The sequence below is a fragment of the Brassica oleracea genome, chromosome C2 (genome assembly GCF_000695525.1).
Source record: "Brassica oleracea var. oleracea cultivar TO1000 chromosome C2, BOL, whole genome shotgun sequence".
NCBI lineage: Eukaryota > Viridiplantae > Streptophyta > Magnoliopsida > Brassicales > Brassicaceae > Brassica > Brassica oleracea.
The window spans coordinates 27,286,465-27,313,636 of NC_027749.1; the positions used below are offsets into that span (position 1 = coordinate 27,286,465).

General features: G+C 39.7%; 3 protein-coding genes across 3 annotated transcripts; 2 read left to right on the forward strand and 1 right to left on the reverse strand.

Moving 5' to 3' along the window:
- The first annotated feature begins 11,091 nt into the window (after nucleotides 1-11,091).
- LOC106325906 (gibberellin 3-beta-dioxygenase 2) lies at nucleotides 11,092-12,905 on the forward strand. Its single transcript, XM_013763955.1, has 3 exons — nucleotides 11,092-11,728; nucleotides 12,240-12,530; nucleotides 12,578-12,905. The coding sequence occupies exons 1-3, from the start codon at nucleotides 11,250-11,252 to the stop codon at nucleotides 12,903-12,905; spliced, it is 1,098 nt and encodes a 365-aa protein (XP_013619409.1). The 5' UTR covers nucleotides 11,092-11,249.
- Nucleotides 12,906-13,673: 768 nt separating this feature from the next.
- On the forward strand, nucleotides 13,674-14,921 carry LOC106326604 (gibberellin 3-beta-dioxygenase 4). The gene is made up of 2 exons (XM_013764533.1): nucleotides 13,674-14,131; nucleotides 14,324-14,921. Exons 1-2 carry the CDS (start codon nucleotides 13,674-13,676, stop codon nucleotides 14,919-14,921), a joined length of 1,056 nt encoding a protein of 351 aa, XP_013619987.1.
- A 9,610-nt stretch (nucleotides 14,922-24,531) lies between these two features.
- Nucleotides 24,532-25,911, reverse strand: LOC106325757 (probable 2-oxoglutarate-dependent dioxygenase AOP1). Its single transcript, XM_013763807.1, has 3 exons — nucleotides 25,399-25,911; nucleotides 25,010-25,337; nucleotides 24,532-24,928 (listed from the first exon to the last, which is right to left on the reverse strand). Exons 1-3 carry the CDS (start codon nucleotides 25,773-25,775, stop codon nucleotides 24,635-24,637), a joined length of 999 nt encoding a protein of 332 aa, XP_013619261.1. The 5' UTR covers nucleotides 25,776-25,911; the 3' UTR covers nucleotides 24,532-24,634.
- Nucleotides 25,912-27,172: the final 1,261 nt, after the last annotated feature.

Sequence of the window (27,172 nt, forward strand, 5' to 3'; positions counted from 1 at the left end):
TAGGCACCTCTTTGCCGGGTGCAGCTATAATCATTAAACACCTTTTTCTTATTCTCTTCGAGTCCTCGTCTCGTTCATTCAAGCGCAGATCGTTCTCTCGTCACTTGACTGACGAGTCGTCATTCGATCGACGAGTCCTCACTCGACCGTTCCGTCGTCACTTCGATCGACGAGTCCTCACTCGACTGACGAGACGAGTCCTCACTCGACCGAAGAGTCGTCACTCGACCGTTCTGTCGTCGGTCGGCGCAGAGCGTTCTCTCGCAGTCGCCCCTTTTTCTTATTCTCTTCGAGTCGTCTCCATCCGGTTCAAGCTCAGCATAAAGACTTCTCCTAACCCCACTGACGAGTCCTCGTCTCGTTTATTCACTAGTTTGTTGACAGTTCTCGGTTCAAACAGTTGGCGCCCACTGTGGGGCATGGGGAAGTATCTTTGAGGAAGATTGAACTGGAGTTTGTTCTGCTGTCACTCGACCGACGAGTCCTCACTTGACCGACGAGTCTTCACTTGACCGACGAGTCCTCACTCGACCGAAGAGTCGTCACTCGATCGTTCTGTCGTCACTCGGCGCAGAGCGTTCTCTCGCAGTCGCTTCGCTCGATCTCTCGCGGTTACTCACTCGCTCTCACGGTCACGGTCACATGACAAAACAATCTACCAACATGTAGGAGCGCAAATTGTTTTGAGCGATGCTTGCGCATGAGCACGACCTTGTCTCTCGGACAAACGTACTAGCACTCGCACCCACTAACGAGCATGTCCTGATCAGACACATACTCGAGGGATTTTCGGTTGTATCGCGGTCCAGACTCATGCGATCGAGACGACAACTTTCAATCATCTTATAATCCTCTAAAGCCGGGCTTGGCCAACCTAACATTTTTAGGATTACTTCAAGATTGAGTGAAAACCGTTGTTGCTCGAAAATATAAACGATTGTCTTCGAAACTCGAAAATTTAAGCTGTTATCGAGGACTCGAACTGATGGCATGATGTGTCAAAATTTGATAAGACCGAGTCAGCGACTCTCCGGTTTAATTCAAGACATCGACCAAATTGCCCAATACAAATCGTTTAAACCCAATATTCAAAGTAGAATTCAGCGACTCGTCGAAGGCCAACTGGCACTCTCGAGTTGACCCACCGCACGACTCGCAGTTGCTCAGATCTCTTTCTCACGGTCACTCGACTTGCAACTCTTGCGGTCACTCGACTCGCACTTTTACGGTCACTCGACTCGCTCCTTGTGGTCACTCGACTTGCACTCTTGCGGTCACTCGACTTGCACTCTTGCGGTCACTCGACTCGCACTCTTTGCGGTCACTCGACTCGCTCCCTTGTGGTCACTCGACTCGCTCTCTCGAAGTCACTCAGCTCGGATCGCTCTCTTGCAGTCACTCAGATTGCTCGCAAGTCTCGAGCATGATGTGATACCGTGAAGACACGTCCACCCGTGACGATTTGATTGTGCGAAGACACGTCCACCCGTGACGATTTGATTGTGCGAAGACACGTCCACCCGTGACGATTTGATTGTGCGAAGACACGTCCACCCGTGACGATTTGATTGTGCGAAGACACGTCCACCCGTGACGATTTGATTGTGCGAAGACACGTCCACCCGTGACGATTTGATTGTGCGAAGACACGTCCACCTGTGGCGATTTGATTGTGATGGTTTGCTCATGGCGGTACGTTCATGATGATGTCTACGACGATTTGTGTTTGGCAGTTTGTCGATTGACACTTCATCCATGGCAACTTGCTCTGATGGTTCAGAACACTTTCCTCACAGATCGTTCGTGCAATCATCCCAGAGTAAGAAGTCTGATCGGAATCAGAAGTATGTCGATGACAGCTCGCCTAAGATGGTCCGTCTATGACACTTCATCTATGACAACCTAACCATGACGGCCCATTCATGATAATTTTCTGCGTCGTTCTCTCGCAGTCGCTCGACTCAATCTCTCGCGGTTACTCGGCGCATATCGATCCCTCGCAGTCGCTCAGATCTCTCTCTCCTCGCGGAGTTGACGTGTCGACTCAGCAACAAGGACTCGCTGAGGCGTATCCATATTTGCTGTATCCATCATGGCTTCACGATGAATCGTCTCGAAAACAGTCGACTCGCACTCCTGCGGTTATTCGGCGCAGATCGATCTCTCGTAGTCGCTCATATCTCTCTCGCGGTCACTCGACTCGGTGCAGATCGATCTCTCGCAATGGCTCATATCTCTCTCCTCGTGGAGTTGACGTGTCGACTCAGCGCTGAGTCCATTTTCTTATAAACCCTCTTCGTAAAATTCATTGAGATCAACTCCATCTCTCTCAACGAACTGGGGGGCTTACTGTTGGACATAGACTTTGTCTCCAACAAGGCCTATAAGATAATGGGCTCAGCCCATTTGAAAGGGGGTCACTAGGAAACCCTAGACCTCTTCTTTCTATAAATAAGGAGTCAACCTCCTTTGAGAGGGGACTCTTGGCTCTCTTGGACTCTCTTTTGGTCTCTCATCAATCTCTCTACTTCTAGAGAGAGAAACACCTCTCCACATGCTTTCACCTAAGTACTTATGATCCTTTGTTGTAGAACTACGATTGGCTTGATCTCCTTTCGGGTACGTAGGCAACCCTTCCCCGGGTCCAGCTATAATCATTAAACACCCTTTTCTTATTCTCTTCGAGTCCTCGTCTCGTTCATTCAAGTGCAGATCTTTCTCTCGCCACTCGACCGACGAGTCGTCACTCCATCGACGAGTCGTCACTCGGCGAGTCCGTTCTCTCGTCACTTGACCGACGAGTCGTCATTCGATCGACGAGTCCTCACTCGACCGTTCTGTCGTCACTTCGACCGAAGAGTCGTCGTCTCCATCCGGTTCAAGCTCAGCATGAGACCTTCCCTTAACCCCACTGACGAGTCCTCGTCTCGTTTATTCACTAGTTTGTTGACAGTTCTCGGTTCAAACAATTTGTATAGAATGACCTCGTTTTATGAGGTAAGCATGATGGCTAACAATTTCTCTTTAGCTTCATCATTCATGTTTATCTTTACAAAGCAACCAAAATGACGAAATTGCTTTTTAGTTGAGGCATGAGAGACGAGTTTGCCGTTTAGTGAGAGGCCACTGCCCTCATGGCATTGGCACATTAGTTGATCTCCTAAATGCCATGTTGTGTTTAAAAGGTAAATTTGACTACGTTGGATTAAGCTTGAAGAACAAAGAAGCTTGAGATAAAAGTAAGGAGACCTAATCCTATCGAGACTTGGAAATAGGAAACATAATAAACTTAAGAGTTATCTAAAGTCATGTTTATGTATTAGGATTAGGAAAATATAATCTCTATATAAGTAGATATTGAGATGTGATATCACTTACGGAATTTAGAGATTTAAGAACTTGTGTTTTGAGAGAGTTTCACAAGTTATTAATAAGAGAGCAATTCTTATTTGAGTCTTTGAGGTTCATACTTGAGTTCGTTATTTGAGTTCTAGATTTGGTATCAGAGCCTTAGGAGAATTGAGAACGGGAGACCTTACCATAGTAACGTTGCTGAAATCGAAAGAGGGAGAGCGTTCATCCATAAAGTTTCCAATGCTCACTTCTACGAACTACACCGTGTGGGCCATCCGAATGGAAAACGTGCTTAAGGTTCATAAGGTATGGAATCTTGTTGAGACAGCAACAGAAGATGATGAGAAGAATGATATAGCAATCGGTTTGCTGTTCCAAGCAATACCCGAGGCCTTGGTACTACAAGTTGGAGAGTTGGATACAGCAGAGAAAGTTTGGGAGGCTATCCAAGCTTGACATGTAGGTGCAGAGAGAGTTAAAGAAGCTAGACTACAAACTTTGATGGCAGATTTTGATAGGTTAACGATGAAGGATACCGAGAAGATCGATGACTTTGTTGGCAAGCTATCTGAGATCTCGTCAATGTGCTCTGCCCTAGGTGAAGAGATCGAGGAATCTAAACTGGTCAAAAAGTTTCTTAAGTGTCTCCCTCACAAGAAATATGTACACATCGTGGCATCTCTCGAACAAGTACTTGATCTAAAGAATACAAAGTTCGAAGACATTGTGGGTCGCTTAAAAGCTTATGAAGAACGCATCCGAATTGTAGAAGATAGCCAAGATGATCAAAGTAAACTTATGTACACTAATACGGAATAGCAACGAAACTATCAAGAGGACTATCGAGGATATCATGGGAGAGGATAGTCTTTCAGAGGCAAGGGTCGTGGCCGTTGGAATGGAGGCAGAGATATGTCGAGAATAACGTGTTTCCGGTGTGATAAGATGGGTCATTACGCCTGTACCTGTCCCGACCGTCTCCTTAAGTTGCAAGAAGCTCAAGAGCAAGAGAAGGATGACACACAAGATGCAGACGAGCTTATGATGCATGAGGTGGTCTATCTCTACGAAGGAAAAGTGATGTTAAGCAACTACGAGTCTAAACGAGAAGATAATATGTGGTATCTCGATAATGGAGCTAGTAATCATATGACTGGAGATCGACGATACTTTAAGAATATCAATGAGACTATTACATGAAAGGTAAAGTTCGGAGATGACTCTCGAATAGACATCAAAGGAAAAGGTAGTATTGAATTTATCGATAGAAACGGAGAAGCAAGAACGATGCGCGATGTCTACTATATACCTGATCTGCAGAGTAATATAATCTGTCTCGCGCAAGCCACGAAGTCGGGATGCGACATAAGACTAAAAGGGGAGTGTATGACCATGCATGATCAAGATGGAAAACTACTAGTCAAAGCAACAAGGTCTAAAAATCGTCTTTACAAGGTTCACATGGGCATAAAAGATAATATATGCTTGTTATCAACAGCAACCAACACTTCAAACCGATGGCATGCACGACTGGGACACGTTAATTTCGAGACGATTCAATCTATGGTTCAGAGAGAGCTTGTAACTGGAATCCCGCGCATGACTTTCGAAAAGAGTGTGTGTGGCTCCTGCTTGCTCGGCAAGTATTTCCACAAGCTACCGCATACCAAGCTGATACAACACTTGAGCTCATCCATGGCGACTTGTGTGGGCCTATAACACCAAGCACAATTGGTGGTAATAGGTACATATTTGTGCTTATCGACAATCATATGAGGTACGTGTGGATGTAACTATTGAAGGAAAAGAGTGACGCGTTCGAAAAAATTTAAGAAGTTTAAGACAATGGTGGAGCAAGACTCAAGAGAAAGGATACGAAATTTTAGAACATATAGAGGTGGAGAGTTTGTTTCACACGAGTTTAGTGAATTCTGCGAGGAGATGGGAATTAAACGACATCTTACAGCTCCTTATACGCCACAGCAGAACGGAGTTGTGGAGAGACGGAACAGAACCCTAATGGAGATGACACGAAGCATCCTTAAACATATGGCGATTCCAAATTATATGTGGGGTGAGGCTACAAGGCATTCAACCTATCTTCTGAACCGTGTGGCCACACGAGTACTCAAGGACGTGGCTCCATATTAGGCGCTTCGTGGAAGAAAGCCGAATGTGAATCACCTCATAATGTTTGGGTGCATCGGATATGCCAAAACTGTGAAACCACACCTAAAGAAGCTTGAGGATAGATTGCGCCTACTCGTTCACCTAGGTACAGACCCCGGCTCCAAAGCATATCAAATGTATGACCCTCAGACACAGAAAATCGTGGTAAGTCGAGATGTTGTCTTCGATGAAACAAAAAGATGGAATTGGCTTCAAAACAGCTCGGAACAGAGCATGGATGGAAGTTTCAGCATCACATTAGGAGAATTTGGAAATCACGGTATCCAAAAGGATCAAGAGTTCAGTAGTGGAGAAGTAGCTCAACAAAGAATAGGTGAGACAAGTGGATTTTCCAATGGAGAAGATACTCCAAAAGTGGTCACTATAGATGATGATGACGAGGGAGAAGAAGATGAAACAGAGGTCATAATAAGGCGGTCGACCAGACAAACTAGTAAGCCAAAGTACCTAGATGATTATGTACTTCTCGCAGAGGAAGAAGGAGAATATCTACTCATGTGTTTGAACAATGAGCCTCGAAATTATGAGGAGGCAAGATAAACAAAAGAGTGGACAGATGCGTGTAGCGATGAAATATGCTCCATCGAGAAGAATAGAACATGGGAGCTCGTGGATCTTCCCATAGGAGCAAAGGTGATTGGCTTAAAGTGGGTGTTTAAGCTGAAAAGGAACTCGGACGGTAGCATCAATAAGTACAAGGCTCGGCTTGTTGCGAAAGGGTATGTACAAGTGCAAGGAACAAATTTTGACGAGGTGTTCGCTCCGGTACATAGGATCGAAACTATCCGACTTCTGATCAGTCTTGCCGCAGCTAATGAATGGGAGATTCATCATTTGGATGTCAAGACGGCGTTCTTGCATGGTGAACTAAAAGAAACCGTGTTCGTCATTCGACCTAAAGGATTCGAGGTTAAGGGTTCGGAGAACAAAGTTTATCGACTCAACAAAGCATTGTATGGTCTACGTCAAGCCCCACGAGCATGGAACAATAAGTTAAACTCAATTCTCAAGGAGCTTCAGTTTTTCTAGTGCTCAAAAGAGCCCTCGGTCTATCAAAAGAAGGTACACGATGATCTCTTGGTTGTTTCCGTTTATGTAGACGATCTATTCATTACAGGAACGAATGTGGACGTCATTGTTGAGTTTAAGATGGAGATGGCGTCAAAATTTGAGATGAGTGATTTGGGTAAGTTAACTTACTATCTCGGGATCGAAATTACTCAACACCAAGGCATAATTACGTTGAGTCATAAGAGCTATGTATTAAAGATATTAGAGGAAGCTGGACTGAAAGATTGTAATATGGTGCACACGCCCATAGAGTGCGGGCTTAAGCTAATAAAGTCCGAAAAAGAAAGATCCATTGATGCCACAAGCTACAGACGCAATGTTGGATGCCTTCGTTACCTATTACATACACGTCTTGACTTGTCTTTTTGTGTCGGAGTGTTGAGTCGGTATATGCAATACCCGAAGGAATCACACGGTATAGCGATGAAGCAATGCTTACGGTACCTAAAGGGAACGACGACTTGTGGTTTTATGTTCGAGCGCTTACTATCAAATGCGTCTAGACTCATTGGCTACAGCGACAGTAGTCACAACATGGATCTCGATGATGGAAGAAGCACAACTGGTCACGTCTTTTATCTTGGGGAAAGCCCAATCACTTTGTGTTCACAGAAGCAAGAGACTGTGGCTCTGTCATCCTGTGAGGCAGAGTTTATGGCTGCAACAGAAGCCGCACAACAGGCTATATGGCTCAGCGAGTTTCTTGAAGAGATCCATGGGTCATCGAGTGAGAAGGTGGTTATACGTATTGACAATCAGTCCGGCATTGCTCTTACAAGAAACCATGTGTTTCACGGACGCAGCAAGTACATACACTCTAGATACCATTTCATTAGAGAGTGTGTCGAGAATGGAGTAATAGAAGTCGAGCATGTTCCCGAAAGTCAACAGAAGGCGGATATCTTAACCAAAGCTCTAGGAAGGATAAAGTTTAAGGAGATAAGAGATCTCATTGGAGTTCAAGATTTGAGTGATGTGGAGTTCAAGCTTAATGGGGGAGATTGTTGGATTAAGCTTGAAGAACAAAGAAGCTTGAGATAGAAGTAAGGAGACCTAATCCTGTCGAGACTTGGAAATAGGAAACATTATAAGCTTAGGAGTTATCTAAAGTTATGTTTATCTATTAGGATTAGGGAAATATAATCTCTATATAAGTAGATATTGAGATGTGATACCACTTACAGAATTTAGGGATTTGAGAACTTGTGTTTTGAGAGAGTCTCACAAGTTATTAATAAGAGAGTAATTCTTATTTGAGTCTTTGAGTTTCATACTTGAGTTCGTTATTTGAGTTCTAGAGACTATTCTTCTAGAATGATATATAATAACAAAACTATCAGAGAGAAATTTAATAATAACATTCTTTTCTATATAGCTTTGACGGCTATTTTTTTTAGTTGCGATTACGAACTAGCTTAAGTAAAAATTATCTTTAGTCTACATGATCAGAAATTACTAAAAAGTAGTTTGTAAGAAAATTATATACTAATAACTTTGATATGAAAAATGTATGTTATTGATTTTATAAACTTATACGACTGGGATGAACAACATATACAAGTAAGTATATAAGTGAACACAAAAGTAATCTATTATTACAAATAAGGGTTTTCTCTTCTTCTTATGACACGTGGAATGGAGGGTTTGTTGACATGTGTCTTTTTTTTTTGACTTTTTACATTTTAGATCATTCTTCTTTTAGATTATTGCAATTTGGTTCACTATTTTCTAACTATGCACTATCTAATCCTTCTCACACTAACCATCATCATTTGAAATTTGATAATCTATTTTATTGTTCAAAAAATTGCAAAATGAATAAAGAAATAAGTATAAAAATATAAATGTATTTTAAATATTTCATTTATTCACAGCTAAAAATTTTATTATTTTTTACTACTTTTTGTTATTCATTTACAACTATATATTTATCTTAATATTAACCAAACTAAAGCAGAACACATAATCTAAACATAAAACTTCCATAATCACAGAGAAAAATGCTAAAATAACACTAACTTAATAAAGGTCCAGAGCTCAAAGGCGATCAATAACGAAAACTAACTTACCCCACTTTATCATAGAGTGTCTTGGCCAGAACAATCAAAAGTCAGAAAAATATAGAAAGATAATCTTGAGATAAAACAATCCCTCGAATACAAAGGAGTGTGATCAAGGACCAATGCAAGAACCCAAAAAGCGGGTTAGAGGAAGAATAATCAATAGAAGGCCAAAATCACCACGAAGCAGAAAAAGACATACATAACGAACGATAAGCACAACCACCAACTAAGAGGTAAGAAGCAACTCACAAACTAAACAAGCACAAACAAGACGTCTATGCTGGTGAAGAACCACAAAGCTCTGGATAGAAGGGACCAAAGCTCCAAGAGACTAATACCGCACACTTATACTAAGGGAAGCAAGGGAAGAAGAGAACAACCTGAGGGAGAACGGAAGCCAACCCCCGAGAAACCAGAGGCCAGACTTAAGACCAGAAACAATCTTCCAAATCTACAGAGCATACTCGGAGGAGAATACTATCCAAACCTGGAGTGGCAAACATGGCGAAAGGGAGAGTCACAGAAACGCAAACAGCGATGAAAGCTGCAACGAGATGAGGGAACATAGATGGAAGGGTAGATAAAACAAAATCGGAGCCGTCCTCGAGCTATAGAAGTCAGATCACCAAAAACCATATCTTGAAAACTAAGACGAGAAGGGACTATCGATGGTAAGCCAACGACGAGGAAAACAACTTCAAACGACTAAACTCTGACTCAACCCAAGGAGACGCAGTTCCTAACATGAGCCGACATCTAAGGAAGAAGTGGAGAAAAAGGTGAGGAAGAACAAGAGCACATATGTGAGTCTTTTTCGGTGATGGTGAGAATCACAGCACACCAGAAAGGTAAACAAAATGCAAAGATGGTGACGGCTCAATGTAAAAATATAGGAAGATAGCACAACACATCTTTAAAAAGTAATGTTCAAATAATTGGAAAAAAATATTAATTTTTACCTTGAAACTATTAGCTTTAGAATCAACAAATTCCTAAATGTAAAATTCTTGAAATTCAATATGCATTACATCACAAACTCACTCCACCACTAATAATTACTACACAACAACACATTATTAAAAAACAAACACATAATATGTTAGCATATCACCTATTACTACATAACATAATAAAAATATCAATAATGCTCTTAGCAAATAAAGACGATCACATAATTAGTTAACTATATCATCCGAAAAATAATAATTAACAACAATGAAACAATATTACGCCCTAGTTTTAGTATAAAAAGGAAGTTTGTATCCCTCTTTTCCTTTTTCTTTGCTTTTTTATACTAGTTAGGAAAAGAATCGTAACGGTGGCATAGTTTTATGTGAGTATCCGACGTTTTGAATACCATTTTTAATGTTTTGGTTTTCTTTAAGTTTTGGGTTGATCAAGTCATGTCAGATTAATACTTCTCCGAACTCAAGATGAGCCTTATTCTTTTGTGGACTTTTATTTTTTTGATAAGCCTTATCGGCTGATCCGGTTGGCCCTGGGAAAAACGCACTTAGTGATACAAAGTGGGCTATCCCGAAAACGTACCACACTGCATGATCCGAGTTTAGAATATTTTCCGCGTAATGCCAGAGAGTGGACCAATCATCTGTTATGACCCACCATGTAAACCACTTGGGCCGAAACTCAAGCCCAGGTTGGCCAAGTAGTGATAATTTAGTTCTCGGGAAAATCGAACCCATAACTGATGTGGGTAGACACCAAACCCCGAGAAATTACCATCGGATTATTAGACCGGATTTTAACATTGGGTTTGGAGTGGGGTAAACTCACCTTCAATACAATGTAGATTTTTCTAAAATCTATAGGTTTTGTTTAGTAAATCTCCACATTTGGCAGATTTTTGTTGTTGTAAGCAATTGTTTTATAATAAAACATTTTTAGTTGTACGTACTTTTGTAAATTTGTGAAGCAAATTAATTATTTTAATGCAAACCTGATTATTCAAGCGTAATAACATATAGCTTTGACATTTAATATTCGGAAAGTACACTTTTTTTGTAGGACGTTCTTAAATTTTTGTTTTGCTAACAATTGTCTCTTTTTCTACAGATATTGACACTGAAGTTAGGTTTTCAGTAGAACTAATGTTTAAAAGAGGAAAATTTTGCAACAGGCTAGCCAAATTATAATGTTGTTCTCTCCTATAAAAACTCTAATGAATACACAACAAAATAGCAAATTAGCTTATTCTGTGAAAAGAAAAGAAAAACATTCAGACACACACTTAGTCAAAAAAAAAAAAACACAAAAACATACAGACACATACAAACAAAATCGTTAAATCTAAGTTAGAAAAGAAAATTATTTGGACAGAAAAAAGGAAGAATTTTATAACCAAATAAGAATGAGATTAAAAGGAGCCTTTGTCTTCACATATCAAATACGCTCATTCACTACACTTCAGTCTTGACTACTATAAATACCCTCCGACTCCTACTCCTCTTCTCCACCAAACATCATATTCATACCAAAAGGGAACACTAGCTAAGAAAATAATACTCACATTCAAATAAATTATTATCTATAAACCTTTATACCAATCCAATCATGCACTCAACGTTAAGCGATGTGTTCATATCGCATCCCATTCATATCCCACTCTCAAACTTACCCGACTTCACATCCCTCCGTCACCTCCCAGATTCCTACACATGGACCCCCAAAGACGATCTCCTCTTCTCCGCCTCCTCTTCCGACGAATCTCTACCCTTCATCGACCTCTCCGATCCCCACGTGGCCACTCGTGTTGGCCATGCTTGTACCACGTGGGGGGCATTCCAGATCAAAAACCACGGAGTGCCCTCACGGCTTCTCGACGACATTGAGTTCCTCACTGGAAGCCTTTTCCGGCTTCCCGTCCACCGGAAGCTCAAGGCGGCTCGACGGGAGGATGGCATCTCCGGCTACGGGGTTGCTCGTATTGCTTCTTTCTTCAACAAACAAATGTGGTCCGAAGGTTTCACAGTTATTGGTTCCCCACTTGATGATTTCCACAAACTCTGGCCCAGGCAGCACCTCAAATACTGGTATCTATATATCTTTATCTTCTTTTTTTTTGGGACAAGAGAAAAACTATATATCTTTATCTAAGATTCGTTTTCTTGTAACAACAGACCGTAAATAGCATATCAACATATATATCCACTTCTCCGGCTCAACCAAAAATAAGATTAAACCGGCTCAACCAAAAATAAGATTAGTGGACGTGTTAGTACATTACAGTTGACTATTATATATTTCGTTATTTTCTTATGGATACGAGTAGGAATAATCCGAAAAAGGAAAAATAGAAATCGAAATATCTTGCCATGTTGAAGTTTAGTTAAAAGCACAATGAAAGCTAATAGACCCACCAAAGATTATATGTGTCTCAACGATATCTGTATACTATATAGTAAGCAGTAACAAAATACAATGGCATTTATGGTAGGAGAAAAAGGCTGATGGACGCATTAATAGATTATGGCTGTCTCAGTTTTTGTATGAAGATTTGTATACGTTTTAAGATTTCATCTGATTGTCACATCGATTCAACAGTAAAATTATTCAAGAGTATGAAGAGCATATGCAAAAGTTGGCAGCCAAGCTGATGTGGCTGGCATTAGGCTCACTAGGAGTTGGGGAAAAAGACATTGAATGGGCCGGTCCCATTTCAGACTTTCAAGGAGCACAAGCAGCTATCCAACTAAACCACTATCCAATATGTCCAGAACCGGACCGAGCAATGGGTCTCGCAGCACATACCGACTCAACTCTCATGACCATACTGTACCAGAACAACACCGCCGGTCTCGATCAGATCGGTTCAAGGGGTGAAGCATTCCTATAGTACCGTCCTTTAAAAACTCTCGAGAAAAGAGTATTTGGCTACTCAGTGACGTGGGCTGGATCACCGTGCCACCTGTCCCTGGCTCACTAGTGGTCAACGTCGGTGACTTACTCCACATTTTGACCAACGGAATATTCCCGAGCGTGCTTCACCGAGCTAGGGTTAACCACCTCCGATCTCGCTTCTCCATGGCTTACTTGTGGGGTCCACCTTCTGATCTGATGATCTCTCCGCTTCCCAAACTCGTTGATCCTCTCCATTCTCCTCTTTACCCATCTCTTACTTGGAAGCAGTACCTTGCAACCAAAGCTACTCATTTTAATCAGTCTCTTTCCTTTATTAGAAACTATCTGTCTTCAGACCAAACCTCTTGATGTTTACATTTGTACTTTCATTATTGTACAGTTTTTATCTGAGTAATATGAGTAATAGTTAATACTTTTTTTTTTGATAATCCAGTATCCGACCACTTTGCGTGATCGACTAGCCCACCGGGCCGAAGCCCAAGCCATTACAGGATTTTTAAGCGTCCACTTAAGGGCCCCTGGTTACGCGAAGTGGTCTGGAGGGCGAGAGGAATTTTTTTTTTTAAATGTGAAAACTTGCTAGATTTTGATGTTTAAGCAATTACAAAGTACTTATCTCTTAAGGAATCAAATCATGGGGTCATTAAAAGCTCTCTATAAAGTAATAATGACAAGAAAACAATTGTAACTCACACCATGCATGAACACACTTGTTTTAATCGTAACATACCCAGTCAAATTGCTAGTTTTAATTGAAAAATGGCATTATCCGAGTTATAGCCAATAAGTAATATTACATAATCAATATAGAGAAACCAACATTTGTCAATGTTAATACGTGGATCAAATCAAATTGCTTAGATTTAATTGGAAATACTAAATAAGATATATTCTACTAATCCATAATACACTAGCTTTTAGACCTTTACATGTGTACAGAAAAGGACAAGAATAAAAAAAAAAAGATTTATCCTCATCATATATGCATGTATTAAACTTGTTGTGATCGACATATATTCATAACATATGTGTGTGTTCTATGTATATCCTAAGTAATTGTATAGATCATGAGCATCCCAATCTCACCAAATCCTAACACTCTCAATTTCACCAGCCATGCCTTCAATAACTGAAGATGTATCTATTGGAAACTTAGGCAGCCTCCAAACACTCCCAGACTCATTCACCTGGAACTTCACCGCTGCTGACTCCCTTCTCCCTCCCTCCTCCGCCACTGTGAAAGAGTCCATTCCGGTCATAAACCTCTCCGATCCTGACGTCACCACTTTGTTAGGAAATGCATGCAAAACGTGGGGAGCTTTTCAGATAGCCAACCACGGGATCTCTCAAAGTCTCCTCGACGACGTTGAATCTCTCTCCAAAACCTTTTTCGATATGCCGTCAGAGAGGAAACTCGAGGCTGCTTCCTCTCATAAAGGAGTTAGTGGGTACGGAGAACCTCGAATCTCTCCTTTCTTCGAGAAGAAAATGTGGTCTGAAGGGTTGACAATCGCCGATGGCTCCTACCGCAACCAGTTCCTTACTATTTGGCCCCGTGATTACACCAAATACTGGTAACGTCCACTTCACTTTACACACACATGTATTGGATAGTTTACAAAAGTGTTTCAAATGAAATGAAACTTATATTACTGATTATGAGATTTTCACATGCAAGTTAATTAACTTTATAAATTATGATTAGATCTTGGCTTTCTAACACTCAACGGTGATTCTCGAGTCTTTTTTGGGTTTTTCATGCGCAGCGGAATAATCGAAGAGTACAAGGGTGAAATGGAAAACTTAGCAAGCAGACTTCTATCATGCATATTAGGCTCACTTGGTGTCACCGTAGACGACATCGAATGGGCTCAGAAGACCGAGAAATCTGGATCAAAAATGAGCCGAGGCGTCATACGACTAAACCATTACCCGGTTTGTCCTGAGCCAGAAAGAGCCATGGGTCTAGCCGCTCATACCGACTCATGTCTCCTAACCATTTTGCACCAGAGCAACATGGGAGGGCTACAAGTGTTCAAAGAAGAGTCCGGTTGGGTTACGGTAGAGCCGATTCCTGGTGTTCTTGTGGTCAACATCGGCGACCTCTTTCACATTTTATCGAACGGGAAGTTTCCTAGCGTGGTTCACCGAGCAAGGGTTAACCAAACCAAGTCAAGGATATCGATAGCGTATCTGTGGGGTGGTCCAGCCGGTGATGTGAAGATAAGTCCAATATCAAAGATAGTTGGTCCGGTTGGACCGTATCTATACCGGCCAGTTACTTGGAGTGAATATCTCCGAATCAAATTTGAGGTTTTCGACAAGGCATTGGACGCAATTAGAGTCGTTAATCCCACCAATTGAATCTCTTGTTCCAATGTTTTTAAAAATATTAATTGAGAAACATTTAAAAAGTTGTAATTGTATTAATTAAAAAAGAGTTTTGCTTAAGTGTCACTTAATTAGAATGTCAATTTTGCTTACGTGGCGGTTTGAGAATCAGTTGAAAATTTTGTTAGTCCAAAATTAAATTGCTAGAGAATGTTATATTAAATAGTATGTTCATTATGAATTATTTATTTATTATATATTATTGTCAAATTTATTATATATATTATTTCATTAAATAAAACATACAGAATTAGCTAATGTGATCAAGATATATATGACAATTAATCATTTCACATAATAAAGATTTGCTAACAATCTAATTACTCTTTATCATTTTTGTTTAATTATTTATTATTAAAATAAATTACAAAATTACATTAATCATATAATAAAAATTTAGATTTTTTTTGTATACGTTGTATTTTGAATTTTTCAAAACGAGTATAAATTGCTAAAACTGTTAAAAGTCTCACATAAATTTTTGTGATCAAAGTTTAAATTTTTTTTCTATAATAAGATATAATGATTATAAAACTATATGAAAAAAATAATTTTATTTAATAGGTGTTTATGTTAATATATATTTCATATCGTTTAAATTAAATTATACATCATATGAGAATAAATACTTATATTTTGATATTTGCATTGAACATATATTGAAAAGTTAATATTTTAATTTTGAAATCTTCATTGTTTTTTTTTAAATTATTATAATTATTGAAACCACTAAATATTCCACATTAAAAATTTCGTTAGTGTTAAATTTTGTTACACAAATATGCAAAGAATCATATAATCATATGCGTAGAAACTTCATTTAATAAATATTGATATTAAAAGTATACTATATATTTATGTTAATATCATTTAAATTTAATTATATATCATATACGATATATAAGATTAATTGTTTTGATTTATTTACCTTAAAATTATAAATAAATAAGAGCGGTCGTTTGATTTATATGTGTACACCAATTTATTACATAATGGTAATTGATTTCTTAGTTATTTGATATATAATTATTATTTTATTATTTCATAATATAATATGCAAAAATACATAAAAGTAATAAATATAAAATATTTCTTCTGCACAAAGTGTGGATATTAATCTAAGTATATATCTCTTTAATAATTTTAAATGTTAAACATTTTTTTTTTTAGAAAACGCAACGTATTAAAGAGGCGATGAGAAAGGCGATCTAGAATCTCGATGATTTCAACGCGTTGGGATCCTGGGATTTCTGAGGTTTATGAGGATTGGATTTGGGAATCATCTATCAATCTTCGATGGATTGGTTTGGGAAGGTGGAATTTGGGGAAATCTCGGCGACCCCGAATCTGGTTGATTCGGATCTCGATTTCGATCATCATCAAGACGAAATCGAATCTTCCTCGAGGTATCATTTTGGTTTCCTTTTGTAGATTTAACCAGGGATTTGGGTTTAGTGAGACAGCTAGAAAAGGGAAATTCTATGGAAATGGTGAGGAGATAATTTGGGGATTATGGGCTTTGCGAATGAGATTGTGTGGGGAGATTGATCTTGAATACATCAATTCTGGGAGATTTGGTGGCACTCAAGGAAATTTTTGGTTTAGAATGATAATGAGAATTTGGGATCAGTATAAAAGGAACAAGGGGTTTACTTATCTTTGCATCTTTATTATCGAAACAATTTCTCTTGTTCTAAGTAAAGATAAACGGTTTTCCTTTCTTCGTTTGGACATGACGCAGAGTCAGCTTCTGAGTAATGTTGGGGAGGTGAAGAACGGTGAAGGCACTCGCAAAAAGCTCAAAATTTCGGTACCTCATTTGGATAATTCAGCTTTGGTCAAGACCTTCTCCAAGACCTTGCTGGGAAGATGCATGAATCCTGAGGAGCAGGAGATGAAGGCTCTGATTCGAACCTCCCGAAGATATGGAAGTTGGAGGAAAAGGTAGTTGGTATGGATTTGGGTTTCGGGAAGTTCCAGTTTGATTTTGAGGAGGAGGAGGATATGGAAGGGGTGCTCAAGCTTCAGCCCTTTCACTTTGATTACTGGATGCTTTCCTTGGCACGCTGGCAATCAAAGAAGTCTCTGCTCTACCCGTCAGAGATCACCTTTTGGGTTCGTGTGATTGGCGTACCGGGGGAGTTCAAAACTGTTCCTACTTTTGAGAGCATAGGTGATGCTATTGGAAGGACGGTGGCTGTGGACTTGGATCATTCTCGAGTTCAAGTGGTGGTTGACGCCTTTAAGGAGCTCTGTTTTGAAACCACAATGGACTTCACAGGCGGGGAGTTCTATGAGAGGGAGGAAGCTCCGGTCTCGCTACGCTATGAGAAGTTATTTGGCAATTGTCAAGTATGTGGCAGTCTCTGCCATAAAGATGAAGTGTGTCCACTAGACGCGAAGAGTCCGGAGAAGAAACGGGAAGGTAGAGATGGAAATGGCTTGTGGTACGAAGGAGGAAAGCACGATGATAGGGCAAGGAGTTACAAAGGTGTAGTGATAAACGGGAATGTGAATTCACAGAACAAAGAGAGAGAAGGGCGTGATTACTACGGCAAGGGCAAGGGCAAAATGGTGGAGGAATCAGAATCTAAATGGATGAAGGTATCAGAGAGAGGAAACAAGAGGGCATATACTAATCGTGGAAGCTACAGGGGAGAGGGTGATGCGTCTCGTCATAGGTCTGCGAGGAGACATGATACTCGACTTGGAGTTCAGAATGAACAAACTAGGGAGCAAAATGGGCAAAGAGGTGGGCGTGTGGAAGCTCGAGAGGAGGGAGAGATTATGAGAGTAGAGGAGCAAGTTGCAACGTTGCCTTACCAAAAATTCCAAGAGGAGCTGGCCAATACGCAGGCTGATGGAACAGATGCAATATCTGATCCTACAGATGCAGAGCAAGGTTTACTAACGGTTCAAGGTTTTCTTGAGGATCAAGGGGAGTTAGATGATGAAGATGTGATGGAAATGGATGAGATTAAGGCGCATTTACTGGAGAACGGAATAGACATGGATGCAGAAGATTTTCTGGAGAACCTCTCGGAGGAAGAAGCTGAAGAGGTGATCAAGGGCCACGAGGAGGGGAGAAATGATCGGGAGGAAGAGGAAATGGTATCTGTGGAAGAAGAGAAAGGCCCGGTTGGAGGAGATGTTGCGAAAAAGCAAGGGTTACGCAAGCGTTTGTTTAAGCCCACGTCAAGCACGGTGGGAAGCACTAAGATGAGGGTCTTCAATGCGTTGGCGTCTCCACGAAAGCGGGCTGGGGCTAAGACCGGAACAAGGCAAGGAGACAACAGCAAGCAAATGGAGAGCAAGGGTCCTTTAAACCTGGAAAATGGTACTAAGAAACCTTGATTTTATGGATCAAGCCTTTCATTATGGGAGTTTAAGCAAGCAGGGTTTGCTTTATGATCGGTTTCATGGTTTAATTTGTTTCTTGGTTTTAATAAGCTTTAATAGCATTGACATTTTCTTTCATTCAAACATTAGTTTGTGTTTGGTCTCGGCTTTATTGTTATGGTTGTTGGTAAAGCTTGCTCTTGAGAGTAAGCAATGGTTTAATAAAAATGGTTTGTGTTATGGGTATTGTGGTTCATGGTACATAGGTGACATCCCTCAACAAGGACACGATCGATATGATGGTATATTTATAGATTGGAATATGGATTGTGGTGGTGCCGTGAGTTTATTTAGTGGCATTATGATATATTCGATTGATCAGTCTAGGTGGCAACAGTGGGACAGGCGTGTGGCTGCTCTGAAACGGAGGATCGCCGTCTGGAGCATCAATGGTGTTGAAGTAAGAAGACGAGGTATCATGATCTGTTATGGTATCAAAGTTACTACAGCTCAATGGTGGCATAGGCAATTCGGGTTTTTTGAATGGGCGAAGTTGGTATATGTGGTCGTTAGGCCCAATTGATCAAATGTTTACTGTTCTTATTTTGATAAAAGCCCAGTTAGGTGGGGAAGGTTTCGTTATTACATTGTCTACTATGCTTAAATGGTCAATATGTCTTTGGTGTTTTGGAAAGGGCTTCGTAGGTTTCAACTTTATTATCTTGTGTACTTTAAAGATTATATATAAAGATGTAGATACATTATGTGATATTCTCAAGTCTGAACTTGGAGTATGGGTGTTTTTGGTTTGGAGTTTGTGTGAGCTAAACGTCAAAACAGGTTTTTTCCTATCCTTGGTGATCGTTTTAAGGGTACAGAAGTTACATTTGGCACATGTACTCTTTTATACTTTGAATGCGAAATGGAAAAGTGGTCAATATGGAGATTACAAATGGTTGGAATCTTTATGGTGTTTTATACTCTGGTCACTAAGACTGGAATATATTTGGATTGGAGAAAGAGGGTATCATTACACCCATAGTTTTGGCTCTTCCGAGCAAATAAAAAATCTCTTCCGAGCAAATAAAAAATTAATTTTTTAAATGAGGGTTTTAAGTTGGAATTGTCGAGGGATGGACAGTAAATGGACTATAAGATATATAAACGAGATAAGGTATAAACATAAACTGGACTTTTTATTTCTAGCAGAAACTAAGCAAGAACCAGAATATGTTCAAAAATTCCAAGCTCTTTTTGGATATGATAATTTGGTCACAGTAGATCCATTGGGGAGAAGTGGGGGACTAGCACTATTTTTTTCATAATGAGCATCAGGTGAGGGTTTTATATTCTAGCAACTGTATGATTGATGTGGAAGCTGTGGCTCTTGGCAAAAAGGTTTATCTTACTTTTCTATATGGGGATCCAGTTCAAAAGTTGCGAGAGCAAGTATGGGAACGTTTGACTACGTATGGATTGGCGCGATCCGAACCTTGGTTTATTATTGGAGATCTCAATGAGATTACAGGAAATCATGAAAATTATGGAGGATCTATGAGGAGTCCTGATTCTTTTATTCCTTTTAATAGTATGATACGAAATAGTGGTTTACTCGAATTCCCGGCTAGGGAGAACAAAATGTCATGGCAGGGGAGAAGAGGTAAAGGAAAAGGGGCAATGATGGTTCGATGTCGTCTAGATCGCGCTTTAGCGAATGAAGAGTGGCACACGTTATTTCCATGTTCTTTTACAGAGTATCTAGGAATGGTGGCTTCTGATCATCGGCCAGTGGTGGCTTATCTTGAGGATAAAGTCCCTAAGAGGAAAGGACAATTTCGGTTTGATAAGAGATGGATTGAACAGGCGGGTCTCATGGAATCAATTGCAATGGGTTGGACAGACTATAACGAAAGAAGAGAGGAAGAGAGATCACAGAATATAGTGGAAAAAATAAGTAATTGTCGTCACGAAATTGCTAAGTGGCGGAAAGATAATCCCCCTTATGGAAAGGAAAAAATAAATGAATTACAAAAAGTTTTTGAAGAGGTCCAAACAGATATACTAGGTCTCACGAGGATATTCTGGAGGTATCTAGAAAATTACAAGATGCATATAAGGATGAGGAAGAGTACTGGCACCAGAAAAGTCAAAATATGTGGAATTCATCTGGAGATCTTAATACAAAATTTTATCATGCTTTAACTAGGTAAAGAAGGGTGCGTAATAGAATTTTTGGATTACATGATGTGGATGGGAATTGGATTACAGAGGATAATGGCGGGGAAAAGGTGGCAATAGATTATTTTGAGGATCTATTTAGTACCACATCCCCATCGGACTTCGATAGTTTCCTACAGAGGTTACACCGGGAATCACTCCTCAGATGAATCAACATTTGTTGAGGCTAGCGACGGAGGAGGAGGTTAAAGAGACTTTGTTTATGATGCACCCAGAGAAGGCACCAGGGCCGGATGGCATGACAGCTCTTTTTTCCAACACTCATGGCATATTATTAAGAATGATTTAGTAGAGATGGTGAATAAGTTTTTGGTATCGGGAGAAATGGATACAAGATTGAAATATCACTAATATATGTATGATCCCAAAAACAGAGAGACCTACAAGGATGGCGGAATTAAGGCCCATTAGTTTATGTAATGTAGGGTATAAAATTATTTCGAAGGTTTTATGTCAGCGATTGAAAATCTATCTTCCGTTGCTCATTTCTGAAACCCAGTCGGCATTTGTGGCAGGAAGGTTGATCTCTGATAATATTCTTATCGCCCAGAAAATGTTCCATGGATTACAGACAAATAAAGCAAGTCAAAGAAAGTATATGGCAATCAAAACGGATATGAGTAAAGCGTATGATAGAGTGGAATGGTATTTTATAAAGGCATTATTACAGAAGTTGGGATTTGACCTTCATTGGATTAAATTAATGATGGAATGTATACCATCGGTTCAATATAGGGTTCTCAGAAATGGTCAACCACGTGGCCTCATTGTTCCCCATATGGGCTTACGTCAAGGAGATCCTTTATCGCCTTATTTATTTATTCTATGTACTGAGGTTTTAATTGCAAATATAAAAAAGGCAGAGAGAGGGCATCAATTAACGGGGATGAAGGTAGCGAGAGCTTGCCCGTCGATATCTCATCTGCTTTTTGCGGATGATAGTCTATTCTTTTGTAAAGCTCAAAAGGAAGAGTGTCAAACCATCCTTAGGATTTTGAAGGAATATGAGGCAGTTTTAGGACAATTAATAAATTTTGAGATGTCTTCAATTCATTTTGGACATAAGATTGAAGAATCTGTTAGACAAGAATTAAGGGATATTTTGGGCATCCAGAATCTTGGAGGCATGGGATCCTATATGGGTTTACCGGAAAATATGGGGGGCTCAAAGATTCAAGTTTTCGGTTTCGTACAAGATCGTTTAAATAATATAGTCAATGGGTGGACTTTTAAGTTCTTCACAAAAGGAGGAAAGGAAGTGATTATCAAATCAGTGATTACAGTATTACCAAATCATACGATGTCCTGCTATCGTTTACCGAAGGAAACTGTAAAGAAACTGACGAGTTCGGTATCACAATTCTGGTGGAGCCCAGGGGGAAGCACAAGGGGTATGCATTGGAAATCATGGGATAAGGTATGTGCAGATAAGGATGAAAGAGGTTTGGGGTTTGAAGACATCACTGATTTTAATACGGCGATACTTGGTAAACAGTTATGGCGCTTGATAGAAAAGCCAAATACTTTATTCTCTCGGGTTTTCAAAGGTCGGTATTATAGAAATGCTTCGCCCTTGGAACCGATTCGTTCATATTTTCCATCATACGGCTAGCGGAGCATTGTATCTGCTAGATCTCTGGTTAGCAAATGACTAATCAAAAGGGTGGGATCAGGGTCTTCTATATCTGTATGGAATGATCTTTGGCTCCCAACCACTCGCGGGAGACCAGCTAATAAAAATCAACACAATTTATACCCGGACCTTACAGTAGAATTCCTCATTGATTCTACCTCGCGTACTTGGAATTTAGAGGCAATTCGTGCGTTGGTGGATCCTTAGGACGCGAAACTTAAAGAAAGTATACCACTGAGCAGGACTCAGCGGGTAGATAGAGATGGATGGCACTTTACAAAAAATGGAAAATATACGGTTAAATCAGGATATCAGGTAGAACGGATTTATCCAGATAGAGAAAGACCACCATTACTGATTGGTCCTACAGTTGATGTTTTAAAGGCTCACTGCTGGAAAATATGGTGCCCACCAAAGTTAAAACATTTCCTATGACAATTAGTAACATGATGCATAGCAGTGCGGAAGAATTTACAAGCAAGGGGGATTCAAGGGGGTATTTGTTGTGTAAGATGTGGAGCTCCGGAGGAAACGATAAATCATGTGTTTTTTGAATGTCCTCCAGCTCTTCAGGTTTGGGCTCTTTCGAAGATACCATCAAATCCAGCTATTTTTCCAACAAATTCCCTATTCACTAACATGGATCATCTATTCTGGAGAGTCTTCCCGTCGATGGAGGGTCATCAGTTTGCATGGATACTATGGTACTTTTGGAAAGCTAGGAATAATAAAGCTTTCAGTAATTTGGATATGGACCCTATGGATACGCTTAAACTGGCTGAAACAGAATCAACATTGTGGGCTGAGGCACAAATAGTGAACGATCAGAGGACGACAACATCAATAATAGATGCGATATTGCCGTCGATACCAAGAAAATGGTGTTTTACAGATGGCTCATGGAAAGAGGGTGTTAGTTGGGGGCGAGGAATGTTAGGGCTAGTCTTTCGCCTCTTCATTCGGAGATGGAAGCGCTACTCTGGGCAATGGAATGCATGAGGAATTTACGTCAATTTCAGGTTACGTTTGCAATGGATTGTTCTCAATTTGTGAAGATGGTTTCGGAACCAGAAGAATGGCCAGCTTTTACAAATTATTTAGAAGATATCAAGATCCTGAAGGAGAGCTTCATACGAGCAGAGATTATCTATGTACCACGGACGCAAAATTTAAAGGCGGATAATCTAGCATGCAGTGCTAGAATAAAATCCTCTTTTATCGTTCACATGGATTCAGCTCACCCGGTTTGGTTCACACAGCCAGTATGAGTATGTAATGTCAATGACAAAAAAAAAAAAATCTTAAACATTTTTTAAATCTCATTCCAAAACAAAAGAACGAAATGAGAATAAACTCAAAAATTAATATTTATGTCGAGCAATAATTAAAATGAAAAAAACGACACAAAAAGGAAAAAATATTGAAGATATATAGTATTGGCGCGTGAACGTAAACTTCTCATAACGATAATAAACTTTTAAATTGGTAAATAATGATATAACACCAAGCTGGCATCGTTTCATTGTAAGCAAATAACAGGCTTGATATTCTTCGGTCTAAACGTTAGGTTCTTATGCGATAAATGATTTTTTGACCTAAATATTTTAAAAAAAGGAATCAGCTCATTAGTAAACAAATTATATAATTAAAAAAAAACAATTTAAAATTGTTTAAGGGCCAAAAATATTAATTCGATTAAGAATATACATTTTATTTTTCTATACGATATTTTTTAAATAACTTTCATATAAGCGCATGTTTTATCCTAGTGTTTTTAAATAAAACTAAAGTTGTGAATCAAACAACATTTAATATAAAACATTTAAGAGAAATTCACAAGGATAGCCATAAAAAAAGTTTTTGTCGCGAATATAGTCCATAAAGATCAAAATGACCAAAATGACCAAAATGTTTTATTAAAGGGTGTGTTTTAGAGTTTATGATTTAGGGTTTAGAGTTTATGATTAATTAGGGTTTAGAGTTTAGAGTTAAAAGGTGGGGTTTTGGGGGTATGATTTCAAATTTTAAAAACTAAAAAAATATTAAAAGTTTCAAAATAAAAAAGTCTATTTTGCTCATTTTGTTTTTTGAAGTCTATTTTTGTGACAAAAACTTAAAAAAGTTTATTCGAGATAATTGTCCAACATTTAATCTAATACATTTTTATCATTTTTATAAACACACTGATATTAAACTGCACACGTTAGAGCATAAATATCGCGGATCTTTAAGGGGATTTCTTAAAAAAAGTAATGCTGAGGACCCCACAAAACCACTAAAATCGGTTACAAAAGTTGCGAAAGAAGGATCGACTTTGGTTTGTTTTTTGTACTGTTAGCAGACCCCGCTGACACGTGGCGGTCTCCGATTGGTATTTTTTTAATTTTTTTTTTTAATCAGAGAAAACAGAAAAAAAAAATTAAAAAACCCAAAAAACAGTTTTAGGGATTATAATGGCCTTAGAGTGTGGATACATTTATTGCGGTGGCGAAGAATGATCACCGAGCAGAGGGGTTGACTTGACTCCGCAGTATAACTGGAGGAGATCTTCGCTGGATTTCTTCATGGAGTTGACGTAAGACTCGTAGAAGCGGAGGAGACCGTCGTGCTCGAAAGGGTAGTAGCGGAGGGGATGCTGGTCATCGACGAGCTCCTCCGGCGTACAGATGGTCCCTTTGTGGAAGGAGAAAAAACCTAAAGAGTATCTAACTTCATCTGCGCCCATCACCACCCTGTGGTAACACGGTTTTATCCTATCGTTACTCCACGCCTTCACCAATCACCACCATAACAACAATCACTGAGAACTGATAACAGTAGCTAAATTTCTATATTTTTAAGTAGACTTTACCGTGAGACCCATGCCCGAGAGAACGACGAATCTTGTCGGCGACGGGTTAAACCCGACCCACTGATCGGTCATGGTTTTCAGCTGGAGACCTAGGACGTGGTTCTGGTGGAGTATACTCATGAAGCTCTTATCAGTATGCGATACAAAACCCGTGTTTGCTTCACCGTTTCTCTGTCTCCTGTAACTCAGCATCCTCATCAGGTACCGAGTTGACTCGGAATGGCGCGCCGAGTGCTTCTTCTCGTCCATTCCATAGCTCTCGTACAGCATCCTCATCACTGTCTGGTCTAGCTCCGCTAGTGCCGTTGCGTACCTATGTGTGGTCTGGCTGCAAAAATCAAAACATTTAGACAACAGAAATGGAATGAGTAAGTTGTGATTTTTTTTACCAGAAGTGATTGTTTCCTTGCGGCCAAAGTAATTTAGAGAAGTCTTTGCAAGCTTGGGGATCTGTTGCATAATCGATCCCCAAACTCTCGTGGATCCTGTAATCGTCGACGACCATAGACATGTAGCCATGGGAGGCCTTGTGGTTCTCGTTTTTTATCTTGACCTCGTACGGCAGCTCATACATATCCTTCATGCCGGAGAGCAAGTCGCCCCTGAGGTCTGGTGAGACGCCGTTGAACTCTGCCACAAACCAACCCTGCTCCTCCATGGCTCTTCGGACGCTGTCTCTTATCGTGATCCACTGACTTGTGCCTGGCACTAGTTTTTCGCGGGAGAAGTCGAGGATTGGTAAGCACTGCTCTTCATGTGACCCCATTCGATTCGAGCAGTATTAGCCCAAAAGGTTAGGTGATGATGAGTTTAAAGATTAGTGTATAGATTTGTTAAAGAATGCCAGCGTTCTATTTATATATATAGGTAACAGTATAGACTGGAATGAGATCCTTCGTAGAAAAGGGACAATCGTTAAGAGAGATCCGGTTTTGGCTCTTTTATGCGTCATCAGATTATGATGTTGTAGCTTTCTTTAATTTAATGATTTATCAACAATCCCAAGTCGCTAAATATACGCATCTATATATATATATAATAATAAAGGAGACTTTTGACTTTTCTTCCACCTTAGTCTTCCACATTAGCAAACAACAGGGGGTTTTTACTGAATTTTGTTTTCGTAAATCAAATTTATGTGGACCGTGTATGTTACTTTTGTTTTATTTGGTTACGCCATGTTATTACATAAACTCGGCCCGACATTTGTCTTAGGGTTTTCTAAACTTCATCATCTTTGATGCTCAGCTATGGCAATGGTTTCAGTTTTTTTTTTTTTGAAACGTTTGTACGTCCTTTAACTTCACCATAAATCCAATCATTAGACTACACTCACCTACCCTCCCACTCCGTCTTATTAATTCGGTCTCATTATTGGCGGAGGTAACGACTTGAAGCTCGACCTCCCTCTTCTTCTTTGATTTTCTCTTTCACCCAAATCAGGCAAACCAATTTTTCAGAGAAATCGATAGTATCCAGAATGGCGAAATCTATATTCAAATCTTTTGCTTTACATTTGTGTGTAGGTGGAGCAAACAATAGGTGAGATCATGTCCCCTAAATTTAAAAGCTCTCTCAGCAATTTAATTTAGAAGGGAATCATTTATCGTTTCTCTAAATTGACTCCTTTGATAACTCATTTTGACAGGTTCAAAATCTTGGACGTAAGACACATCTTCAAGATGCAGAACTGAAAATAACAACCAAACAACTAAAAGAGACGCTGGAAATTTCTAGTGAGATGCAAGACATCGAAATAAATTATTAAATAAATCACCGCTCAGGTAAATTTGTCATCTCTGGTATTTAAGTGTGTGCAAGAAAAACAAAGATGTATGCAACTTACTGGTTGTTTCAATGAAACTAGGAAGTTAAAAGAGATGGCTGAAGGACACCTTTTAAATCAGCTCCAGCCATCAAGTGTCCTTGTCATAACTCATTTGGTTTTGTTCATGATTACGTCGCCCCTTCTTCTACCACATTAAACCGTCCTAACCGTCAAGAAACAGAGCCTTCTGCCTCAAAACTGTCCCAGCGTTTTCTGAGGGACCAGCACACCTGTTTTTGGTGGTGAAATTTACCTTCATCAAGCAAATCGAGCTGCTGAATAGCTATATATAATCAGCACTCTCACAGCCTTAGCAGGAGGGGCAAGGGATCTCA